The 25817-nt window shown below is 46.3% G+C and overlaps 1 protein-coding gene across 1 annotated transcript in view; it reads right to left on the reverse strand.

Annotated features, from left to right (window-relative positions):
• FAT2 (FAT atypical cadherin 2) overlaps positions 1–25817 on the reverse strand; it is a 75849-nt gene that overhangs the window by 15949 nt on the left and 34083 nt on the right. The window contains exons 9-17 of the mRNA XM_003404612.3: positions 21092–25150; positions 15903–16099; positions 13780–13933; positions 11607–11840; positions 7916–8299; positions 5644–5858; positions 4488–4625; positions 3739–3882; positions 1099–1296 (exon numbers count right to left, since the gene is read on the reverse strand). Coding sequence (XP_003404660.2) covers positions 1099–1296; positions 3739–3882; positions 4488–4625; positions 5644–5858; positions 7916–8299; positions 11607–11840; positions 13780–13933; positions 15903–16099; positions 21092–25150 — 5723 coding nt within the window. The remainder of the gene's footprint in view (positions 1–1098; positions 1297–3738; positions 3883–4487; positions 4626–5643; positions 5859–7915; positions 8300–11606; positions 11841–13779; positions 13934–15902; positions 16100–21091; positions 25151–25817) is intronic.

Below are 25817 nucleotides of genomic sequence, written 5' to 3' on the forward strand. Positions count from 1 at the left end.
TGTCACAGTTTGGACTTCAAATAAGATGATCACCCTCGCTGTGAGGTCTCTGAGTAGTCCAGCCCACCTCCTCAGCCTCAATCTCAGGCTGCTCATTGTGCTCTTACCGCCTGAGCATTGTCGTGGCTCAGCTTATCTTTTCTGTCTGGTACACTCTCCTGTCCACTTATCACAGGACTGGCCCCTCAGAACTCAGCTCAAATGTCACCTCTTCACAGAGGCAGCTCCCTTCTGAATACGTGTATCCCCTGTGTGTATGAGTCTCTCATCATTTTATTTCCTTATCATAATTTATAAAGGTGTTTCTTTCTTCGTCTGTTTGTTGTTTATCACCATCATCAGAATGAGAAGCCCAGACAATGGGAGCCATCTCCTTCTTGTCCTTTGCTATAGTCCTAGCACCTAGCATAGGACCTGCGTTCAATAAATATGACAGGTGTTCAATAAATATTTGTTGAAACACTGAATGAATGGATGGATGAATAGGCTAATACATCATCCCCATCCCAGAGCAGTTCACAGAATGGTAGGGTCCACTGGACTTGAGACTTAGGAAAGGGATTTGGGGAGAATGAAGTAAGGGAGAGATCTTTGACCACCATGTTGGCCACTGTTCCTTGGGGAATTCTCATAAAACCACCACCATAACCCAACACGCATGCATAAACATGCTCTCATTTGGGCCCTACAGAATTCCATGAGGAAGGTCCTGTTAGCACAGAAGGTTCAAAGAGCTGCTGTGGCCAAACTCAAGAAGGTAGACCCAAAGTGTGGGTGTTCTGCCCGGGTGCAGTGCAGGGATTAAGCGCTGGGACTCTGGGGTCAGAGCACTTGGGTTTGAAGAAACCTACCCCTGCCACTTATTAGCAGTATTCCTTTAAGCTAGTCACTTAACCTGTCTGTGCCTCAGTTTTCTCATCTGTGAAGTGGGGGTGATAACTATACCAGCCTTAAAGAGGGCTGGCAGGATTTGATGCAATGATGCCCAGGAAGCACTTAGCCCAGCCCTGGCACATAATCACAGAAGCACTGGTAGTGCTTTCGCCAGTACATTTATTGTCCCCGTGGCCACCACCAGTGGCCCAGCACAGCTCTCACCTCGATCTGAAGCTCATACCGTTCCTGTACCCTCCTGCTCAGGCCTGCAGTGGTTACCAGCCACCCATCTGCGGTCACGCGGAAGGCAGAGCCGATATTCCCGTTGGTGATTTGAAATGAGTAGGGAGGACCATTCTCTGGGGAATCTGGGTCACTCAGGATCAGCTGCAGGACTTTGCTGCCAATGGGGGAGTTCTCCTGAGACAGAAGATGACAGGAAACCAAAGAGCGAAATGAGTCCCGGTCCCTCTTCTTGCACCTTCCTGGATCCCCTCGGATGGGACAAACGCTTGGCACTCTGACTGCTCCCAGGCTATGCTTGGACCTCAAGTTCACGCTCACCATCCTGCCTTACCTTTGAGTTCGTTGGTGGCTTGTCAGTCTACGCCAGGAGCTCCCTCAGGGCAGTGCTGAGTCTTAGAAATACAGCCCACGGGGCTTGAAGGGTCCATAGAGACCAGAAAATTCTACCCTTTACTACACAGAGTGGTGACTTGCCTAAGGTCATACAGCTGGTGATTCATGTTTAGAAATTAGTGCTTGAGATCCATGTAAAAAGTCCATGGGTGGCACAACCAGTTAAGCGTTTGACTACTAGGTACAAGGTCGGTGGTTCAAACCCACCCAAAGACGTCTCAAAAGAAAGGCCTGGCGATCTGTTTCTGACAGGTCACAGCCCTGAAAACCCCATGGAGTACAGCTCTACTCTGCACATATGGGATCGCCATGCGTCAGAATCGACTCAACGGCAACTAGTTCGGTTTTTGGTTTTGAGATTCATGTGGGAATTTTATAACTTGCAGGGTAAACTGAATACCTATAAATGGTTTCCTGCAAAGAGGACCAACGCAACACACGTTCACTGAGAAATTCAGGGACAATTAGGGATTCAACTATGTAAACTAGATCCCCTGGCTATAATCTCAGTCTTCGTTCTATAACAAGGGAATTCAGTATCCTCTAATGCAATCGTTGTTAACTTGCCTTTCTAGCATCAAAATTTTATCTACGAACAGAATCTCATGGTCAGAAATGGATGGTTGCCTATCCAGCAGCCATCCCTCCCTTCCTTCCTTACAAACCCTAATTTTGTTCAGGTGTCGGGTGGTGATATCCTCAGGGAAGATGTAACCCTCCTAAGAAAAGATGGACTATGATTGGTCTACATCAGCTTTAATAGCCTGATTCCCTGAGCCAGGTTTTGGTTTGTGGGTAAGCATCTGTTATAGATTGAGTCGAGGCCCCCCAAAAGATACATGGAAGCCCTATCCCCTGTACCTGTAAATATGACCCTATTTGGAAGTAGGGGGTTTCTTCGTTATGTTAATGAAGTCATACCAGAGTAGGGTGGGTCTAAACCTAAAGCCTTCTGAATGGTATCTTACGAAAAGAATAGGCATAGACACACATACACAGAGGGGAAGACATGCTAGGTTAGGACCTGTCTAAGTGCGAAGGAACGCCAAGCATTACCAGCAAACTCCAGAAACTAGGAGAAAGGCCCACAGAAAGAATCAACACAGCTGAAACCTTGATCTGGACTTTAAGCCTCCAGAACTGTGAGAAATAAATTTATGTTCTTCGAAGACACTCACTTGTGGTACTTTTTTGTTGCAGCAGCACTAGGTGACTAAGAAAGCAAGTAACACAATTCTGACCCTGGAGAAGTCTATCAGGTGGGGGTTCTGAAAAGATTTCTTCTCTGATAAGGACAGATTCTTCAGGGAGGGAAGGTGAGGCTCCATGCAGCAGATATTACAGACCAGCATTTTAATAACAGATGCAGTCACATCTATGCACACACACTACTGGTTACCAGCCCTGCATTCAATGATCCCATGATCTAACCCCTTCAGACCTCTCCTTACCCATGTCAGTAACCCAACCAAAACAAAGGCGATGACTGTATGTACCCTTCTTTATGGGCAATGATGGGGCTAGAATTTTAAGTGTTCTAAAATTTTACGTTGATTTCGATCATACAAATGTTTTATAGTTTTATGTAATCGAATCAACATTTTTCCTTTATGCTTTTGTTGCATTGCCTTTATGCTTATAAAAACCTTCCCCCTATAGAAGTTAGCTAAATATTAAGCTATATTTTCTCTGAGTTTATTAAAGATGGTGTTTTAGTCATGTAGTGCTGCTATAACAGAAATAGTACAAGTAAATGGCTTTAACAAAGAGAAGTTTATTCTCTCACAGTCCAGTAGGCTACAAGTCCAAATTCAGGGCTCCAGCTCCAAGGGAAGGCTTTTTCTCTCTGTTGGCTCTGGAGGAAGGTCCTTGTCATCAGTCTTCCCTTAGTTTGGGAGGATATCAGCACAGGAACCTCAGGTCCAAAGGACGTGCCATGCTCCCAGCGCTCTCTTGGTGGTATGAGGTCCCCCTATCTCTCTGCTTGCTTCTCTCTTTTCTATCTCAAAGAGATTGGCTTAAGACACTATCTAATCTTGTAGATCTCATCAATATAACTGCCACTAATCCATCTCATTTCATCATAGTGATAGGATTGCCTTTGGGGTTATCAGTGGGCAAAGTGGACTTGTTTGGTGGAGTGATACCCCTGGTTAGCACCAACCACTAGGAAGGAAAAGAAGGAAGACTGGCCTCAAGGTGTCTCTGGAAGCTTGACCTTACCTGGACAGTGGTGCTGTAGTTGAGCTGGAAGAATCTAGGTGGATTATCATTGACGTCAACCACTTGGATATCGATGTCTGTGTCCTCATGGAGTGGGGGCTGTCCACTGTCTGTGGCTCGGAGTCTCAGCAAGTAGCTAGAAGTCTGTCCCAAGATGCCCAGTGGAGAGTTAGCAATGAGCCCCTCAGTTCTACCCCCCTGCCTTATCTCTAATGTTTTTGGTAAAATAAGATGGAGACGCTACCCTATGCCCACTCTCGTTGCCTACCCCATACTATTTTGGGGCTTAGGTTCTGGAGTTAGACAGAAATAGGTTTGATTTCCAGCTCACCCATTTACTAGCAGTATGACATGGGACAAGTGGTTAAATTTCTCTGAGGATAATATCTAGACCCACTTACTAGCATTCATTTGAGGATTGAATGGAACAATGCACGTAAAGCATTAGCAAAGTGCCTGACACAGAGCAAGTGTTCAGTGAATGGTGGTTATTATTGTCATAATAACTGGTCAATAGTGAGAAGCTGGCCTAAGCCCCTCAGGGGAAGGTTAAGGGTCACTCAGCTCCTCCCTGCCTCTGGCCTCCCATCCCACAGAGGCCCCACAGAGAACACAAGTGGGAGGCTCCCCGGGCAGATCTGGGGAAGTGGTGAGGACTGGACTTTGACTGAAAATCATCCTCTAAGCCTGCAGTGGGGTCATCTCTCTGCTCTGGTGAGGTCAGATAGAGCCCCTCCCCTGTGACTCACCTGCTCCCAGTCCAGAGCCTTGGCCACCTGTAGCTCCCCTGTCTTGGGGTGGATGGTGAAGTGCCCAAGCTGGTTCCCTCCTACCAGGCTATAGGTGATGGCATTATTGAGGGGTCCATCTTCATCGGTTGCTGACACCTGCAGTGGGGGGAGGTGGCCTGTGAATGGGGGAGCACAAGGGACCAGAAAGGAATCCTGGCCCCTGGAAGTATACAGGGGACAGATATGTCCCTGCCCATTATATTGGGTTGGAGTCCTTGGACCACAGTCATCCCTGCCAAGAGAATCTCTTCATTCACATCCTAGTGTGGACTCTAGCATGCCACAGTTCATTCATTTATCCATTCATTCATTCACTCATACTAACAGGGTGCTAGGTCTTGTGTTAAGTGGTAGGACTGTAAAAATGAATATGTCCCCAGGAAGCATAATGTTTAATATTACGGGTAACTCTAATTTGGGGCAAAGTATTTGAGCACAAAGAACACAATGATAAATTCCACCTAGGGATATTAAAAAGGATTTATGAAGTCCCGAAGGATAAGAAGGGCTCCTGGGGGTGGAGCAGGCTTTCCAAGCAAAGAAAACAGTATGAGCCCAGAGGCGTGAAAATGCAGAGGATGTTTGGGGAAAGGCGTAACTTCCTGTGTGATTGAAACGCAGGGTGCATGGGATTACAGGAGTGGAAAGAGGTAAGACTGCGAGGCAGACTGAAGAGGGTCACAGAGAACCTGAATGTGGGCATATGGAGCTTGGTTTCACTCCATCACAGAAGGGATCCAGACATGTTTAATGCAAAGAGGTGTTATTTAGTGTTCCCCACTCACTGACACTCCATATCACTCACTGTGACCAGGCCCTTCCCAGGCTTTGGAGCCTCTGGCAGCCCCCTGGGGCCTATCTCTTCTCTTTCCTCTCCTGTCAAAGTTTGGCTATCCCGTGCCCCACTCGATCAGTATCCAGTCATACCGAACATGGCTCTGAGATGCTCTGTTATGAGAAGCAGTTTGGCGGAGTGGCTAGGAGTCACAGTCAAATTCATAGTCTATTAATTTGAAAAGTGAATCCATGCTCATGGCTGACTGGGGGTGGGGGGAGAAGATGAGAATCCATCCTTGAGTTCATGCCCCACAAAGAGCAAAGCTGGGGTCCTTACTGTGAGGATGATGTCCCCCACGATGGCGTTCTCCAAGACCTTCACGCTGTACAGGTCCTGGAGGAACCTGGGCTGGTGTTCATTGACATCAGTGATGTTGACCACGATTGTGGTCATGTCACTGAGGGAGGAAGAGCCCTTCCGGCTACACTCGATGGACAAGAAGTACTTGGGGCTTGTCTCAAAATCCAAACTCCTGTTGACATATAGGACCCCTGAAGAAACAAGAGGTGATGGAGCAATGAGGCTGTTGGAACCACATGGGAAGAGGACTGAGGGATCTTTAGCAATACTCCAGAAGAGGCAGCTCAACAGGGCTGGGGGAGACAGATCTCCTCATCCCTTCTGTCTCCCCAACTCCTTCTCTTACCCCTCCCCCTCCATCTCCTCCTCTCATCTTCAGTATTATCGTTCCCAATAGCAGTGTTTTCCCCTCATTTATTTCTGCAATATGTCATGTAAATCTGTAATATTAAATTTATTTCACTTAAATCTGTAACAGCTCTGTGGAACAAGAACAATTATTATTATTCCCATTTTCTAGGTGAGTCGACTGATGTTCCTAACAGGTAAGTGACTTGTCCAAGCTCACCAGGTAGTCAATGACAGAATTTAGGTTATAAAAAGAAAATAATAATAGCCAAAGTTGTTCAACCTCTCTGCTAGGGCCCTATTCTGAAAACTGGAATAGACAAGTGAAGACCAAGGACCTATCCTGCCTTTCTTGGATAACCAAATAGTTAATGGTGGAAAACTCATCTTCATGAAAGAATTCCAGTTAGTAAATGAATGAGGAATGATAGGATTAGAAAATCACCATTTTGTAACTCCTAATGGTGCGAAGGAAACCCTGGTAGCATAGTGGTTAAGAGCTACAGCTGCTAATCAAAAAGGTCAGCAGTTCGAATCCACCAGGCGCTCCTTGGAAACCCTATGGGGCAGTTCTACCCTGTCCTATAGGGTCGCTATGAGTCGGAATCGACTTGACGGCAATGGGTTTGTTTTTTTTTTTTTTTTTTTGGTTTAATGGTGAAAAGGAGCCCTGGTGGCACAGTGGTTAAGAGCTACAGTGAGCTACAGATGCTGACCAAAACGTCGGCAATTCGAATCCACCAGTGGCTCTGTGGAAGAAAGATGTGGCAGTCTGCTTCCATAAAGATTTACAGCCTTGGAAATCCTATGGGTCACTCTGAGTCGGAATTGACTTGACAGCAGTGGGTTTTTTGTTTGTTTGTTTGGAATGGTGCAAACAATTAACGCACCCAGCTGCTAACCGAAAGGTTGGTGGTTTAAGTCCACCCAGAGCTCCTCAGAAGAAAGGCCTGATGATCTACTTCTGGAAAATCAGCCACTGAGAATCCTGTGGAGGCAATTCTACCTGACACACATGGAGTCACTATGGGTAGGAGCAGACTCGATGGGAACTGGAAATCGTTTAGAGATACCTACTGAAGTATTTATGGGTGAAATGATTGGATGTCTGGGATTTGCTGTAAAATAACTCATCAGTGAGTGGGCGTGGGGGTGAAGGGTAAAGATGAAACTGGACTGGCCATATGTAGATAAATACTGATGGGAAGCTGGTGATGGGAACATGGGGCTCATTATGCTCTTGTCCCTAGTTCTGTATGTGTTTTAAATTTCCATAATAAAAACTTGTTAAAAATACTGCTCAACAATAAGGTGGCTATTTTAGGAAGTAGGGAGCACCTGGTCCATGAGACCCTGTGAGTCTAGCTTAGATTCTTCTACTGTGAGTAGAGGAAAGAAAATAGATGGTTTCCTACTTCCCTCTCTCTCTGTGAGAGGAAGGGAACATTCATGGGTGTTAGGGTGTCTTGGAGGAGGGCTGTTGGAGGGAAGCAGGCAGCCTTACCCCGGGCTGGGTAAGCACCAACTTCCGGCAAGTGATTCATGATCCTGTGGCCAAGGAGGGAAACAGGCCTCAGCCTCCTGGGGTGGGTCTGAGCTGAGGCCATGAAGCCTCAAACTGTGGGAGGTGGTGGGTCCCCAAGGGCCCTGGGCACAGAGTCCTGGATGGGAATTTGGGTGAACAGGGGAAGCTCCCAAATCAGGTGGGCCCAGGGTGGAAGAAGGGACCTGGTACTGGACAGGCACAAGAGTGGAGAAATGGCCATGGAAGTATGCTCTGGGAGAAGGTTGGATGGGCATACACCCCATGACCCTTCTCAACATCCCGTCTCCTCTCAGGGTGTGTGTGCGTGTGTATATATGTGTGTGCATGCGTGGGCTGGCCCATGCGCTGGCTTACCTGTGTGAGTGTGCAGGCGGAACCTGCCTTGCTCATTCCCACTGACGATGCGGTAGCCTGTCTTCTCTGCACCTGGCCGAGTGAGGGCGGCCAGATGCAGCACCTCTGTGCCAGGCTGGGTGTCCTCACGCACCTGCACGTTGTACTCCGTGCTAAGGAACACAGGCAGGTAGTCATCCAGGCCCACTACAGAGACCGTGACGGTGCCTAGCGTAGAGAGTGGCGTCGGGGTGCCCAGGTCAGAGGCACGGACCGTGAGCTCCAGCACAGCCTGAGGCCTGTCTCGCAGCGGCTTCTCTAGCCTGATCACACCCGTGGTAGCCTCGATGGAAAAGTGCCCTTCATCGGAACCCGTCAGAGAGTAAACCACCTGGGCATTGGTGCCTATGGGGGAGACAGAGGCATAATTCACACTGAGGCCCCTCCTCTGGCCCTGTCTGCAGCAAACCCTCCAGCGACAGGAGGGCTTAGGAGAGAGCTCCCCTGTCAAGGCTAATTTGCTTAGGCTGTATTGAGCAGGTGGCACAAGTGGTTTGCACTCAACTACTAACCTAAAGGACTTAACCACTATGCCTGGTGGCGTAGTGGTTAAGAGCTATGGCTGCTAACCAAAAGGTTGGCAGTTCAAATCCACCAGACGCTCCTTGGAAACTCTGTGGGGCAGTTGTACTTTGTCCTATAGGGTTGCTATGAGTCGGAATCGACTCGAAGGCAGTGGCTTTCTTTTGAATAGTGCAAGGGAGTCCTAGTGGTGTAGTAGTTAAGAGCTTGGCTGCTAACCAAAAGGTCAGCAGTTCAAATCCATCAGCTGCTCCTTGGAAACACTATGGAGCAGTTCTACTCTGTTCTATAGGGTCGCTATGAGTCAGAATCAACGGCAATGAGTTTTCTTTGCTTGTTTGTTTGTTTTCAAATAGTGCAAAATGTTACCATGGCCAGCTGCTAACTGGAAGGCTGAAGGTTCAAGTCCACCCAGGGGTGCCTCAGAAGAAAGGCCTGACAGTCTACTTCTGAAAAATCAGCCATTGAAAACCCTATGGAGCACGGTTTTACTCTGACACACATGGGGTCCCCATGAGTCAGAATAGATCTGATGGCAATTTTTTTTTTTTTTTTTTTTTGGTGTACTGAGTGAGACTCTCTCGAGCAGGGGCTCTTGACTGGGGTGGGGGGTGGGGTCCAAGCCCTCTTAGAAAAGCTCTTGAGGAGCCAGTCTGCAAATCTATTAAATTATCTGAAAATGTTATATGAAGATTGGAGTCCAATGTCCACTTATGAAATGAAAATTACGCGAGACCAAAACAACGCATGGTGGATTCCTTGGTTGTGACGGGTCAGCTCTGCATCTTGATTGTGGTGGTGGTTACACAAATCTATACCTGGGGTAATATTGCCTAGAATTATACACACATAAAAACATATGTACACACACATGTGCACACACATACAAATGAGCTCATGTAAAAACTAGCGAAATCTGATTAAGGCCTATAGTCTAGTTAATAGTACCACACCAATGCCAATTTTCTGATTTTGATATTGAACTACAGCTGTACAATGTTACCACTCACGAAAGCTGGATGAAGGGTGCATGAGACTCTCAGTACTGTTTTTGCAACTTCCTATGAGGCTATAATTATGTCAAAATAGAAAGTTAAAACACACACCCACGGAAAGTTCTTAGCAAACCAAAACACACGGTGTTTCTGTGGTTTTGGCTCTGATTGTATAGACTTCTTCGGTTATGGCCCAGATGAAGTAGCTGGCATGCGTAGGGGCCACGGTGTATGAAAAATACCAACGTTTAGTGTTCAGCTGTAAAATCCTTACTCAGTGGGAGGAAGACAGGCCCTTAACCTAAGGGTCTCAGGTCTCATGTACACAAGGACACACGCCCCTTTGGGGAAGTGGTGGAAGATATTTTCTGTACCAATAGCTGAATTTATATAAGTTAACGCACACACCATGCAAATCCCATAAATGCATTTTTCCAGAGAGACCATAATTCTTCTGGAAAGAGGCATGCTGGTCAGGCTGTACTTAGAACATCTGGGCGGACTACGTGGGTTAGAGTACAAGCAGTTTTCAAGGGTTAATGGCTGACCGATGCAAGACCAGAGGATGTGCCCAAGAAAGGAAGTGGGATTGGAACCATGAGCTTGAGGGAGCCAGAGCTGCTCCGCCCAGAAAGTCTTGGGGCTGGAGCAGGTGGTCACCACCTCCCAGTCTCAGAAGGGCTTTTCCTGGAGGGGGGCTAGGAGAGTTGTGTGGCTGCAGAGGTCAGGACCAGGACTGACTGGGGCCAACTCCAATAAGCAGCACTTGATTTGAAGTGCTGAGGAAAGAAATGGTGGCTTAGGAAGTAGGGAGCATCCTGTCTCTGGAGGTGTGCAAGCAGTGGCTAACTGGGCCCACAGAGGGCCTTGCAGCTGTTAGGTGGAGGGTTAGATGAAATGACTTTTGGGTCACTTCAGCTCTGGTGCATTCTGGATCCTTCCTACCAAACCCAGCTATGCCTTATACTTGCTAACCCCTTGCCACACACATACACACACACACACACACAAACACAGAGGTTTCCTAGGTCTAGATCTCCTGCCTTTGCACTGACTATTTGCCTTTCTAGAACACCTGCATCCCTCCAAAATTTCTCACTTCCCTCAAAGTGAGGCTAAAACTCACATCCCCTAAAGACCCCAAACCCACTGCCATCAAGTCGACTTCGACTCATAGCAAACCTATAGGACAGAGTATAGCTACCCCACAGAGTTTCCAAGGAGTGGCTGGTGGATTCCAACTGCCAATTTTTTGGGTAGCTGCCTGACCTCTTAACCACTGCACCGCCAGAGCCCCATCATTTCCTCTGAGAGTCTTAAACTTACCCTGCTAGTGTCAAACAAAGCAGGGTGTTTTGATCCCACTTTTATTACAGTATTATAATTATCATTATCAATCTATGTTGGACTGGCTATGTTTTTTTTTTTTTTTTGCTCTACCTGAATTATAAAATTTGAGCCAGGAAAATTGGATATGCATGTGTGTGTGTTTGTGTGTGTGTGTGTGTGTATAAGTATGTATATATGCATGCATACACACACACATATAATCTCCACACACACACACACAAACTACTTCATGATGGCAGAAGCTGTAACTGGTATAATATGGCAGCGATGCTCATTGATGACCTCGGTTTGCCTTGTAACTTTTTAAAGAAAAGAATGAATCCCAATGAAAATAACACCATTAACATTAAAATGGAAAATATTAGAAATGATTAAAGTTCACTGTATAGAAAATTTATCAAGGAATTTAATAGACTTAATGGAGTTTGTGTAAAAAGTTCTTATGGCAAATTGAGTTGAAATAATTGTGATTGGTATGTTTCTGGTTAAAACTTTTACACACAAAATCCAGGTTAAATGAGGTTAAATGGCAGGATTGAAATGACCCCAGGCCTGGGTGACAGGGGAGAAACAATGAGGATGAAGTATACCTGCCTCACAACATTGTTAAAACCTTTTGCTACATGGTACTTATATCTCCAGTCTCAAAAGTTTTCCACTTTCAAGCATCCATAGACTCAGAGAGGAGGCACAGCCCTTAGTCCAAGAGAAACACAGAGAGAAGAAAACTCCCACCCAAGGCAACCCCAGAGCAGAAGTGGTGGCCAATCCCTTCTCAGACTTACCTTGGTCAGGATCCCGGGCAAATACCACAGCCACGGGGGTTTTAACCGTGGTGTTGTCGAAGACAGCCACAGAACAGTGGCTGGGGAAGAACCGTGGGGCGTTGTCATTCACATCCTCCACGTGGAGGGTCACATCTGCCTGGCAAGACCGGCCGCCTCCATCTGTCGCCTTGGCAACAAGGTTGTACACATCCTTCTTCTCACGGTCTAGGGCTCTGAATGTAGTCAGCTCCCCTGGCCAGAGAAATGAGAGCACGTGAGCTTTCTTTGGGGACACCTCAGCATGAGCCTCTAAATACCTACCCAGACACACAAGGTTTTGTCACAGAGGAAAGGGATCAGTCTTGTGTATGTACGGTCAGGAAGGCGGCTCAGCCTGTATCTTCCCACTCCCTCCCGTAACCCTAATTCTCCCAAACACATTCCACCACCACAGTCACCATTGTAAATCCTCATCAACAAACTACAAATAGGCACAGAATTTGTAAACGGCAATTAGGCAGTTTCTAACATTGGTTTTTAACAACATATAAAATATGTTACCCTTGGCCCATAATTTCATTTCTAGGAATGTATCCTTTACAATAATTAACCAAAGGATAAAAATACGTGCATAAGGATATTCTCTGCAGCATTTTTTATAATAACAACATATTAAGATCAACCTACATGACCCTCAAAAAGGGACTGGTTAAGTATATTATGGTTGAGCCATACAGTAAAATACTGTAAAAAAACAAAAAGGAATTATGATCGAGTTTTATGTACTGTCTTGTTAAGATCTCCAAGATATTACTAAGTGAAAAAATCAAGTCACAAGCTAGCATTCCATTTTTGCAAAATGGCAGAACATATACCAACAGTGCTTATCTTTGGTGGTGAGGGGTGAGGTATTATGGGGACTTTCCAGTTTCTGCATAATTTGAAAACATTCGTTCAAACATACCTTGTTTGCATTTTTGTGCAATAAGCATGTATTATCCATATTCAGAAAAACTACCCAGTTTTTGTTTTTTAAAGACCCCACCAGTCCATCTTGCAGCTGAACAAACAGCAGCAGAGAAAGGTTAGGTAATCTGCCAGGGGTCACTCAGCATGCCCATGCTGAAGTCAGGAAGGACACCACTCTCACCAGCTACCTCCCTACTCAGGAATCTCCAAGGCATCCTTTGAACTACTGGACCCAAGCCAAGTGCTGCCAGCCGGCCCTCTGTGGCCTGGGCCCTCTATGCTCCACAACCCCATGTCTTCTCCTACAGCAGCAGGACAGGGACCCACCCCTTCTGGGGTTGCTCTTTCACTGGAAGCAGGTCCCACCCTGTCCTCTCCACCAGCCTCTCACAGCTTGGCTTCTCCCAGATATTCATGGCCTCCCTGCAGGGCTGTCTGCCTCCTGGGGGCTTTGTCCCCTAACTAATAATGATGATCATGGCAGCCACTCTGTTTTCAGCTCTTATCATATGCCAGGCCTGGGTTAGGCCTCCACCTGCTTTACCTCTCACAAGCCCCACCAAAGTCCTATGAGGTTTTTCCCCAACTGACAGTATAACCATATGGAAAGCAGGGGTTGTATTCTTGACCATGACACTCACCTGTCTAAACCTTCTGGGGCTCTAAAGGTAAAACTTGGCCCTGCCTGCCCTGAGGACCTTACCCCTTGCCCTCTCCCCTCATCCGCTGTGTACCAGGCTCCTCAGAGGCCATGCTGTTTCTGACATGGGGTTCTTGTATAAACTCTCATGTCTGCTTGAATGTCCTTCCCTACTACTCCCTTATCCCCGGATAACTTCTATATGTTCTCCAACCACGCATAAAATATTTCCTCAGAGAAGTTTAACCTAACCCCCTCCTAAGCCTGTCAATTCCACCAATCAAACATCCTCTTAGCACCCTGCATTTCTTCTTAACTCAGCACATTTCAAACCAATCGTCCAATGCCTGCCTTTCTCACCAGACTTTAAAGACCTCAATCTTGTTTTGTGGCCTATTGATTATTTCTCCAGCATCTAGTGCAATGCTTGACACAGAGTGGGTCCGCAGTACATGTTTGCTGAGTGGTTGGATGGATAAGTGAACTCCTGCTTCTTGTTCTCCAAGGAGCCTACTAGGGTGCTAGACACTTGGCATTCAGTAAATAAGTTCTTGGCTCAATCCTGTAGCTCAGGAAACCTACCTGTATAGGGGTCCAGCTTGAACTCCTCGGACCCGGGACCATGGAGAGAATATGTGATCTGAGCATTGGTGTCGGTGTCCAAGTCTATTGCAGAAACTTTCAGAACGAAGTGACCTGGAGCTACAGCTTCACTGACTTTGCCGGCATAGAGAAGCTGGAGATGGCAAGACAAAGAACAGGGAGACGGTGAAAGGTACACTCAGGCCCAGAGAGATGCACAGTGACCGAGAGGGGAGCCAGAAGCAGAGAGGGGTTAAAAGGGCAGAGGTGGCCAGAGAGAAGCAGAGAGATAGGATTGAGGGGAACAGAGAGAAGGAGAAGAAGATGAAACATGCAAGGTAAAAGGAGACAAAAACAAGCGAAAGGCTGATGAGAAAACTCATCAGAAAAGACAGAAATAGAGAGAAACTCCAGGACTGGGCAGTGTTTCGTTCTGTTGTTCATAGGGCCTCTATGAGTCAGAACAGACTAGACGGCACCTAACAACAAAAACAACCACCCTCCGAGAGCGCATACCCAGGGCCGGAGGACCTCTGCAGCGTACGCCATAGGGCCTTTTGGCTTCTGCAGGAGGTGGATGGGATGGGCATTCCTGAAGGTGGTAGGTCAAGGCCCTTCTCCTGCCTCAGTGGGGAGGCCAGGCTGTGTGCTTCCCTCCCTGCCCACACCCCCAGACAGACACTTGGCTGTTTGAGTCAGGTCTGGACCCCCGTGGCCCTTATCACCTGCCTTACCCTCCCTCCACTGCAGGCACCTTCATGGGATGGCTGGGGATATGGCATAGGACAGAGGCAGGGAGGCCCAGAGAACCCAATTTTTCTTAGCTGCTGGCTTTGGACTCAGCTTCCAAGCATCCCAGTCTCCACCACTAGCAGGTGTGAGCAAGCACAGACCCTTGTATGTGCTCTGGGTGGAGGTTTTGTGCCCTGGTGGGCACTTTTTACCTGGCTCCACTGATGCTGTTGGCCATCCCTGGAAAGACCAGGGTGAGCCTGGCTCCAGCCTCTCCCAGCACAGGGCTGCTGTCAGGGGATGGGAGGATGTAGGCTGGTTACAAGGATGGCCTAGGGAGGAAGAGGAGGAGGGCACGGCCACCATTATCCTCTAAAAGGCTGCTCTTCTAAGAAACCACCCAAAAGGTTGGCTCCTGCAGTGACATTTTCCGTGCATCCTGATAACCCAGGTTTTCTTTTTCTACTATGCCTAATGTGACTGGAATGTAGAAGACAGAGAAAGAAATGGTGATGGGGTATATGTGTCTGTGTGTGTTCCCGAGTATGTGTCTATATGTGCGTATGTACAATTGGGCATTTATGTATCTATACTGCATGGCTAAATTTTATCTAAATTTGAAATATGCTAATTCGTGATGTTAAATTAAAATATTAATACTTTAACTTCATTCTGTAAATCCCCCCAAGTTAAAAATTATTTGGTGCTGTGTTAAAAAAAAAAGTTTAAAAGCAAAACTGTTTTTATCGATTTATGCCCTCTAAGAACAGAATTCCTACAGACACACACACCACTACTCAACCATTGTTCCCACGGGAAATTCAGCATTGAGTTGCATGAGGTCTTTAGGAAAGTATCTTCTACCAATGAGGTAACTACCCTGTCTGCATGTTTGTGTACATGTCCATAACCTGAAGGAGTACATCTGTATTGGTCTATATTTCTCACGCAGATGTGAGGACAGGCATACATGGGGGTGGACAGAAGGGCGTCTCTCGGGGCTTGTCTCTCTGGATGCATTTGATTATAGTGAGCCATGCCAACAGACTGAGCAGAGGAGGCGGGCTTGCCCGTTGGGCATGGCAGCATGTGTTTGGAGAATGCAGACGTTACATTACTTCTGGATATGTTTTGCAAAGAACTGGATGCTTCTAGGGAGTGTAGGAGGTAAGGTGTGGATGACTGGTCCTGAAAAGCTAGGTGACATCTCTATAGGGATTAAGGAATTGCCTAGAATGACCCCTGCTCCAAGACCCTAGTCGGAGACCAACTGGGCAGTAAGGGCAGATCTGGTCAATGATGGCTAGTCACAGAAGTGGTCCCCTGGGTCTTTCTCCTTCTCTCTAGCTTCCTTGCCTCTATTCCCAGCCCTCCTCATACCAGGCTCTCACCTGTGAGCACTGCGGGCTGTTGTCATTGATGTCCAGGACAAAGATCTCCACGGGGACTGAAGCCTGGAACTTGCCGTCAGAGGCTGTAACGCTGAGCAAGTATTTGGCCGTGAGCTCACGGTCCAGGGTCTTCCTTGAGAAAATCCTCCACTCATCCTCAGCTTGGCTGATGCCAAACTGACCCAGGGGGTCTCCCTCTAAAAAGATAGCACAGAGCTTTCAGGAGCCAAGCAACAGGAACAAACCATGTGGCATAGGTGACAGCCCACCTGACACCTATTTAGGATTGCTGAGAAAGGAAAAAATTTCTCCCTCAATGGTCTTCTGTTGCTGTCGTTAGCTGGCATAGAGTCAGCCCCCCATCATGGCAACCCCATCCACAATGGAACTAAATGCTGCCTGGTCCTGTGTCATCCCCATGATCATTAAGGATGGAACCATTGTGACTCATAGGGTATTCATTGGCTGATTTTCAGAAGTAGACTGCCACATATTTCTGCTTAGTCCAATTTAGTCTGGAAGAACTGCTGATACCTTTTTGGCATCACAGCAATACTCAGTCCATCACTGAGAGATGGATGGTGGCTGGGCATGAGGTGCATGGGCCAGGAATCGAACCTGGGTCTCCTGCATGGAGGGTGAGAATTCTACCACTGAACAACCAATGCTTCATAATGGCTTTCTACCAAAATATTGGTTGCTGTCAAGTCAATTCCTAGTTTTCAGAAGTAGGTCACCAGGCCTTTCTTCTGAGACACCTTTGGGGAGGTTGAAACCACCAACATTTCAGGTATAAGCCAAGTGCTTAACCATTTGGACCACCCAGGGATTCCCAATGGCCTTCTAACAACAACAATAAAATCCTGTTGCCATCGAGTCAATTCTGTCTCATAACAAACCTATAGGACAGAGTAGAACTGTCCCATAGGGTTTCCAAGGCTGTAATCTTTAAGGAAGCAACTGCCACATCTTTCTCCTGAGGGGTAGCTGATAGATCTGAACCACTACCTTTAGGTTAGCAGCCAAGTGCTTAGCCTCTGTGCCACGAGGTCTTCTTAATAGCCTTTTGTTGTTAGGTGTCGTCAAGTCAGTTCTGACTCACAGCAACCCTATAGGACAGAGTAGAACTGCCCCATAGAGTTTCCAAGGAATGACTGATGGACTTGAACTGCCAACTTTTTGGTTAACAGCTGTAGCTCTTAACCACTGTGCCACTAGGGTTTCTTAATGGCCTCCTGAAACCTGTTGCGGATGAGTGGATTCCAACTCATAGCAACCCTATAGGACAGAGTAGAACTGCCCCATACAGTTTCCAAGGAGCGCCTGGTGGATTCAAACTGCTGACCTTTTGGTTAGCAGCCTTAGCTCTTAACCATTGCACCACCAGGGTTTCCAGTGGCCTTCTAGGTATCCAAAATTCTACATGAAGTCAGTTCTTTGGTGTTCTGAAGCTGCTTCTGGTTTTGAAAGCTTCCTGTTAAAATAGAATTATCTCTGAGAAGCACCACTCCAAATAATGTGGCTGAGGATAGGTTTCTGACTTTTTGTGGCCTGGAAGGCATCGAGGAAAGTTAAAGGGAAGTATACTTCAGGTCTATACAAGAACTTTCTAACATCAAGAGCTGTGCAACAGTGGAGAGGTGGGAAGAAAACAGCACTAAACTCTCCAAGGTTTTATTTTACAGCTAAGGACACAGACTAACGACTTCTTCATTGCAAATACCTTCTTTCACCAACATAAACGGCGACTATACTCATGGACCTCGCCAGATGGAACACACAGAAATCAAACTGACTACATCTGTGGAAAGACACGATGGAAAACCTCAATATCATCAGTCAGAACAAGGCCAGGGGCCGACTGTGGAACAGACCATCAATTGCTCATATGCAAGTTCAAGCTGAAACTGAAGAAAATCAGAGCAAGTCCACGAGAGCCAAAACATGACCTTGAGTATATCCCACCTGAATTTAGAGACCATCTCAAGAACAGATTTGACGCATTGAACACTAGTGCCCAAAGACCAAATGAGTTGTGGAATGACATCAAGGACATCATCCATGAAGAAAGCAAGAGGTCACTGAAAAGACAGGAAAGAAAGAAAAGACCAAGACGGATGTCACAGGAGACTCTGAAACTTGCTCTTGAGTGTCGAGCAGCTAAAGCAAAGGAAGAATTGATGAAGTAAAAGAACTAAACAGAAGGTTTCAAAGGGCCTCTCGAGAAGACAAAATGAAGTATTATAATGACATGTGCAAAGAGCTGGAGATGGAAAACCAAAGGGAAGAACACGCTCGGCGTTTCTCAAGCTGAAAGAACTGAAGAAAAAATTCAAGCCTCAAGTTGCAATAGTGAAGGATTCCATGGGGAAAATATTAAACGACACAGGAAGCATCAAAAGAAGATGGAAGGAATACACAGAGTTATCATACCAAAAAGAACTAGTCGATATTCAACCATTTCAAGAGGTAGCATATGATCAGGAACCAATGGTACTGAAGGAAGAAGTCCAAGCTGCTCTGAAGGCATTGGCGAAAAACAAGGCTCCAGGAATTTATGGACTATCAATTGAGATGTTTCAGCAAACAGATGCAGTGCTGGAGGTGCTCACTCATCTATGCCAAGAAATATGGAAGACAGCTTCCTGGCCAACTGACTGGAAGAGATCCATATTTATGCCTATTCCCAAGAAAGGTGATCCAACCGAATGTGGAAATTATAGAACAATATCATTAATATCACACGCAAGCAAAATTTTGCTGAAGATCATTCAAAAATGGCTGCAGCAGTGTATGGACAAGGGACTGCCAGAAATTCAGGACGGTTTCAGAAGAGGACATGGAACCAGGGATATCATTGCTGATGTCAGATGGGTCCTGGCTGAAAGCAGAGAATACCAGAAGGATGTTTACCTGTGTTTTATTGACTATGCCAAGGCATTTGACTGTGTGGATCATAACAAACTATGAATAACACTGTGAAGGATGGGAATTCCAGAACACTTAATTGTGCTCGTGAGGAACCTTTACATAGATCAAGAGGCAGTTGTTCAGACAGAACAAGGGGATACTGATTGGTTTAAAGTCAGGAAAGGTGTGTGTCAGGGTTGTATTCTTTCACCATACCTATCTAATCTGTATGCTGAACAAATAATACGAGAAGCTGGACTATACGAAGAAGAACAGGGCATCAGCATTGGAGGAAGACTCATTAACAACCTGCGTTATGCAGATGACACAACCTTTCTTGCTGAAAGTGAAGAGGACTTGAACCACCTAATAATGAAGATCAAAGACCACAGCCTTCAGTATGGATTGCACCTCAACATAAAGAAAACAAAAATCCTCACAACGGGACCAATGAGCAACATCATGATAAACGGAGAAAAGATTGAAGTTGTCAAGGATTTCATTTTATTTGGATCCACAATCAACAGCCATGGAAGCAACAGTCAAGAAATCAAAAGACACATTGCATTGGGCAAATCTGTTGCAAAGGACCTCTTCAAAGTTTTGAAGAGCAAAGATGTCACCCTGAAGACTAAGGTGTGCCTGACCCAAGCCATGGTATTTTCAAAAAAAAAAAAAAATTTTTTTTTCATTTGCATGTGAAAGCTGGACAATGAATAAGGAAGATCGAAGAAGAGTTGACACCTTTGAATTGTGGTGTTGGCGAAGAATATTGAATACACCATGGACTGCCAAAAGAACGAACAAATCCGTCTTGGAAGAAGTACGGCCAGAATGCTCCTTAGAGGCAAGGATGGCGAGACTGCATCTTACATACTTTGGACGTGTTGTCAGGAGGGATCAGTCCATGGAGAAAGACATCATGCCTGGCAGAGTACGGGGTCAGCGGAAAAGAGAAAGGCCCTCAACGAAGTGGATTGACACAGTGGCTGCAACAATGGGCTCAAGCATAACAACGATTGTAAGGATAGTGCGGGACCGGGCAGTGTTTCGTTCTGTTGTGCATAGGGTCGCTATGAGTCGGAACCAACTCCACAGCACCTAACAACAACAACAAGGACACAGACTAAATGAAGGTTAAGCAGGAGCACTGGGTTTGTTTCTAAGTCATCGTTCCTTGACACCAATCACTAACAGGAGTGTGGGAAGATAGATTTTTTGCTCTGCAATCCTAAGAGTTCCAGAGTTCCAAAATGCAATTATTCCAAGAGTCTATGATTAGCTTTTTTTATGATTAACTTTTATTATTCTATTATCCTGAGATTTTAAGACCTTCATGTTTTTAAGAGTCCGGCAGTATAAGATGATAAGATTCTATTTTCCTAAAGCTCTGTGTTTCAAATGCTCAGATCCTGTCTGTGGCTAGGATTCTTAGTTGGAACTTCAGGCTCATTAACTCTCCATCAGACAGCTGTGATAGCAGAAGGAGCCATGTCAGTGGGAATGGAATGACAAGCCCTGAGGAGGGGAGGGAAAGGACACTAAGAAGTGAAGAAACTCTTGTGGCCACTGGTCGCCTGCTCCAGCCATTGAACAGGGAGCGGGTAATTTGGATTTGCCATAGGGAGCCACTAAGAAAAGCAGCATGCAGGACGTGGTTTTAATCCCAGCCTTGATGCAAGCTTAGGCATGACCTTGGTTGAGTTTCTCCTTCTGTCTAGGTCCTGGTTCCCCCACCAGAGAAATGAGGTGATTGGACTATAATTCTTTCTAAGGAAGCATTATCATTCCAATGCTTACATCCTGTGACAAACTAAGAAGTATTTTCTATTATCAACAATTTGCCCTGAGCAGGATGCTACTCTACAAAGCCAGTCATCTGTCAGTTCCCATGAATTACACAACTCTTGGCCTCTCCTCCAGCTCTTGGAAGCTAACTGACCTTCTATTCCATCTATACCACTTAAAATAATAAAGCCTCCTCTTTGTACCACCTAAAATAATAAACTCAAACCCACCCAGTGCCACCTCCCCAATTTATAGGGGGCTCCCAGAAATTTCTCCAGTTAGATTTTACCAGCATCCCTGAGAGACGAATGAGAATAGGAATGCCAAGTCTATAGATGGACAACTGAGATATTGGAAGGTTAAGTGACTTGCCCTAGGTCACACTGTCAATAAGTGGCAGAGCCAGGACTTACACCCATGTATTCGGTCCCCTCTTACTGACCTTTTTTCAACACACCCCAGTGCTTTCCATCTAAGACAGGTATCCTTACCTGTGATGTAGCAAGTGACCTGTCTGTTCTGCTCAGAGATATCATCATCCAGAGTCTTCAGAGTGGCCACAAGTTCACCAGGTTCACTGTTCTCAACCACAAATCCTCTGTAGTCTTCAGAAGCAAATCGGGGAGCATTGTCATTCTCATCTGTGATGGAAACCTCAATCAGTGCTTCAGAAGATAGCTGGAGGGTCTGGCCATGGTCATAGGCCACCACATAAAAGCTATAGGACTGGCGGGTCTCACTGTCAAGTTCCTGGAGTGTGGTAATCCAGCCACTCTCGCTGTCAATGGCAAAGAGCTCATGGACATTGCTACCAGGGTCCACTGCCAGTCTGTAGCTCACCCTGCCATCACTCCCAGTGTCCTGGTCATTGGCAGTCACTTGAATGACTGTAGTACCCACTGGCATATTCTCAGTGAGGAAGGCTTTATATGGATCAGCCTCAAAAATAGGCCTGTTGTCATTGACATCTTTCACTTGGATGTTAATGGAGACCAAGGAGACCAAGTCAGTGTCCTTATGGGAACAATGTGCCATGACGTCAATCTGGTACCACTTGGTGGACTCATAGTCCATAGCCTTCTTCACCTTTAAGACCCCTGTGTTTTGGTCCAAGGAGAAGACACCATCCTTGTTGCTCTCTGGTGTGGTCCCCTGCACTAGACTGTAGATGACCGGATCTTGAGCAGCCACTGCTTTAACAAGCCCAATATCAGACCCTTCTGGAAGATCTTCAGGTGCAGAGAAAGTATACAGAGGCTCAGAAAATTTGGGCAAGGGTGCTTCATTAGAAACCACCTGAAGTTGTACTGGCACCATTGAATCCCAGTGAGGAGGGCCCCCATCTTGGGCTTTGATTTTGAAGTCAAAGGCTCGGTTTTCCAATCCCACCAGGCTCTCTTTGACCTTGACAACACCAGTGGTTGGGTTGACTTCAATAACCTCTTCAGCCAGGTTCTCCACTGAATCCACAGAGTAGGTGACATCTGCATTCTGACCTTCATCTGCATCGTAGGCCAGCACCTGGATAACCGGGAAGTCCTTACTGACATTGGACTGAATGGACACGGTATACTCAGATGCTTTAAACTGTGGAGGGTTGTCATTTTCATCCGTGAGGATGATCTTCACAGTGCAGAAGGCCACTCTTCCTCCTCCATCCTGAGCCATGACCTTAATAGCAATGACTCTTTCTGTTGAGTTTTCCCGATCCAGTTTCTGCAGAGTGGTGATCTGGCCACTGGGGTTTATGGAGAACTTCTCACCTGCTAGTTTGTTGATAATGGTATAATCTATAGTGCCATAGGGACCGCTGTCTTTGTCTATGGCTAGCAACTCAATCACCTTGGTTCCCACCTTTGCATTTTCTGCTAATTCTGCCTCATAAACATGCTGCTGGAACTCTGGGCTATACTTGTTCGCATTTGTAGTGTTAATATACACTGGCACAACTGTCTGGAAGACCCCATCAGAAGCACCTACCCTCAATTTGTAAGAAGAGTCCAGGTGCTTTTTGCAAAGGTTGAGCATGGAAATGATTCCTGATGAGCTATTAATGGAGAAATGCCGGTCCTGATTGCCAGAAAGAATCAGGTACTCCAGGCAGGAGGTGTCCCTGCTGTCGGGGTCAAGAGCTTGGACTTTGAGAACCAGGTGTCCACAGGTTGCTAGCTCACTAACATTGGCCTCATACTGAGGTTGCCGGAACTCTGGGGGGTTGTCATTGATGTCAGAAACATTGACAACCACAAGAGTTTCACCAGTGAGGGGAGGGTCTCCTCTATCCATGGCCCTGACCTTCACGTGAAAGTGTTGTTGAGCTTCATAATCCAGCTCTTGAGCTGTGGACATTTCTCCTGTACTCCCATTGATCTGGAAGAATTTGGAAATATCCGACCCATCCTCCACAATCTGATAGGAGACATCACGGTTCTGCCCTGAGTCTCGGTCAGAAGCCAACAGTTGGATCACAGGGGTTTGAGCAGGCAAGCCTTCAGAGACTGAAGTGGTATAGACCAATTGAGAGAAAGTGGGAGGGTTATCATTGATGTCCTCAACCAGAACTTCCACTGTGGCTTCAGAAAATGACCCCAGAGCTGTGTCTGTGGCTCGGACCGTGAATATGTGTTTGGTCTTAGACTCATAATCCAAAGGTCCTGTCACCGTTAGGACACCAGTCTTGAAGTCAGTGTTGAACAACATCAAGGGCTCTTCCTCCACAATGTTGTAGATGAGCCTGAGTCCCTCTGGGCTCCGGGCCTGGGTGTGGAGGATTGGAGTATAAAGTGTAATATTTTCAGGCACTCTGACTTTGTAATAAGGACTCTGAAATAAAGGGTTGGATTTATTTCTCACAGTGACATGGACCTCTTCCTCAGCCTGGAGGGATGGGTTTCCTCTATCCCGAGCAATGACTTTGAGGCAATACTTATTTAAAGCTTTATAATCAAAGGGTTTCTTGAGTGATATGTCCCCAAGGTAGGGGTCAATTCGGAAATATGTGTAATCTTCCGCAAATGCATATGTGACAACCCCATTTACCCCCCAGTCCTGGTCAGTGGCAGATACCTGAAACAGGACATCCCCTGGTTCCGTGCCATCTTGGATGATCGTGTAGTACGGCAGATGCTGAAACTCAGGGGGATTGTCATTGACATCCTCAACAGAAACTCTGACCACAGCCTGAGCCACCCGCTGAGGGGTCCGATTGTCCCTCACTTCCACAGCCACCTCATGAATGTCCTGCTGCTCCCGGTCAAATTCCACACCTCTTGTCTGCAAAACACCTGCTGACCTGATCATACCAAACAAATCTGTGCCATTCAAGAGGAAGTAGGAAAGGGTATCATTCAAGTGATTGCCCTGGACGCCAAGAATCACCAGTGCCTTTCTGCTCTGCAAGTTCTCCTTCACTGCTACCCTGTAGACATCCTGATCAAACTGTAAGCTTGTGTTGAGGGCTTGGGTCAAAGTAATTTTTACCAGTGCAGTGTCTTGATACAGGCCATCAGAAGCCCTGATGGTGACCTCCCGAGAGAATCTCAGGAAAGCAGGATTCAGCACAGATATGACACCAGTGATGGGATGGATGGTGACAGCTTCATCAGCATTGCCAGTTTTGATGCTATAATTGATTTCTGAGTCATCATCACTGGCCTGCACCATGAGGAGCTCCATCCCCTTATGGGTGGGCCCAACAACTGCTACCTCATACATTGGGTCTAAGAACCTGGGAGGAGAGTCATTCACGTCTCTGACATTGATAATGACCTGGGCAGGCCTGGGTGCAAATAAGATGGGGTTTCCTTGGTCATGGACGTAGACACTGAATTGGAAAGAAGGCATGCTCTCATAATCCATCTCTGATACAATGGTCAGCGTTCCCATGCTGGGGTCAATTTTGAAAAACTTCAAGGCTTCTGGGTCCAAAATCTTATAGACCAACAAGGAATTAGCTTCTTTGTCACTGTCGATGGCATGAATGACAAAGGGGCTGTTATTTTCATCCATGACCATGCTGTGCAGTGGAGCAGCTTCACTAATTTGGCCCACAAAAGTCGGCTTTAAGAACTTGGGTGCATTGTCATTTTCATCAATTATGTAAACAAGCACCATGACATCAGTTGATGCACCTGCCATATTGCTGCCTCGGATTTTCAACTGGTAAGATGAAATTTTCTCATGGTCCAAGCTCTTCTGGGTGGAGATGAGGCCAGAATATGAGTTCATGGAAAATACGCCATTCTTGTTTCCCTCTCTTAACTCATAGGTAACTTCGGAGTAGCTTGTAGCCGACACAAGGAGGATTGGGGAGCCAATAGGGATTAATTCAGGGATCTCTACAAAGTACTCAGCTTTTGAAAAGATGGGGGCGCTGCTCTCTGAGGGGGAGATATGAATGACAACGGTAGCCAGGTCGTAACGCTGTGGGGAGCCTTGATCTTCTGCCCTCACTGTCAGAGTGTGCTGGGCATGATATGCCTGATCGAGTTTCCGGGCTACAGTGATGATGCCTAGTAGGACACTGATGCTGAAGAAACCCTCGCTGTTCCCTGAAACAGAAAACAAGACAAACTGAAGCTTAACACACCCTCAAGACATACCAACTAGTCTTTTTACATGAGTAAAGAGGCTATCACACAAACTTGGACAGGGCCAAATCTGTGTTCTGTGCCACTCTGTATTTAGCATGGTGTAGTGACTATTTCTTTTAGTGACTATAAGGTGCCTTGGTGGCACAGTGGTTAAAGTGCTTGGGTGCTAACTGAAAGGTTGGCAGTTCAAACCCAGCAGCCCCTCCACGGAAGAAAGATGTAGCAGCCTGCTTCAATAAAGCTTACAGCCTTGGAAACCTTATAGGGCAGTTCTACTCTGTCCTATAGGGTCACTGTAAGTTGGAATCAACTCAACAGTAGTGGGTTTGATTTCAGTTTATAGGATATATCAAAAAAAAAAAAAAAAAGTTGCCATGGAGTTGATTCCCACCTATGGCAACCTCACGTGTGTCAGAGTAAAACTGTTCTCCATAGAGTTTTCAATGGCTGATTTTTTTATTGTGCTTTAAGTGAAAGTTTACAAATCAAGTCAGTCTCTCATACAAAACTTTATGTACACCTTGTTATATACTCCTAATTGCTCTCCCCCTAATGAGACAGCACACTCCCTCCTTCTACTCTCTCTTTTCGTGTCCATGCAGCCAGCTTCTGACTCCCTCTGCCC

The sequence above is a fragment of the Loxodonta africana genome, chromosome 2 (assembly GCF_030014295.1).
Source record: "Loxodonta africana isolate mLoxAfr1 chromosome 2, mLoxAfr1.hap2, whole genome shotgun sequence".
NCBI lineage: Eukaryota > Metazoa > Chordata > Mammalia > Proboscidea > Elephantidae > Loxodonta > Loxodonta africana.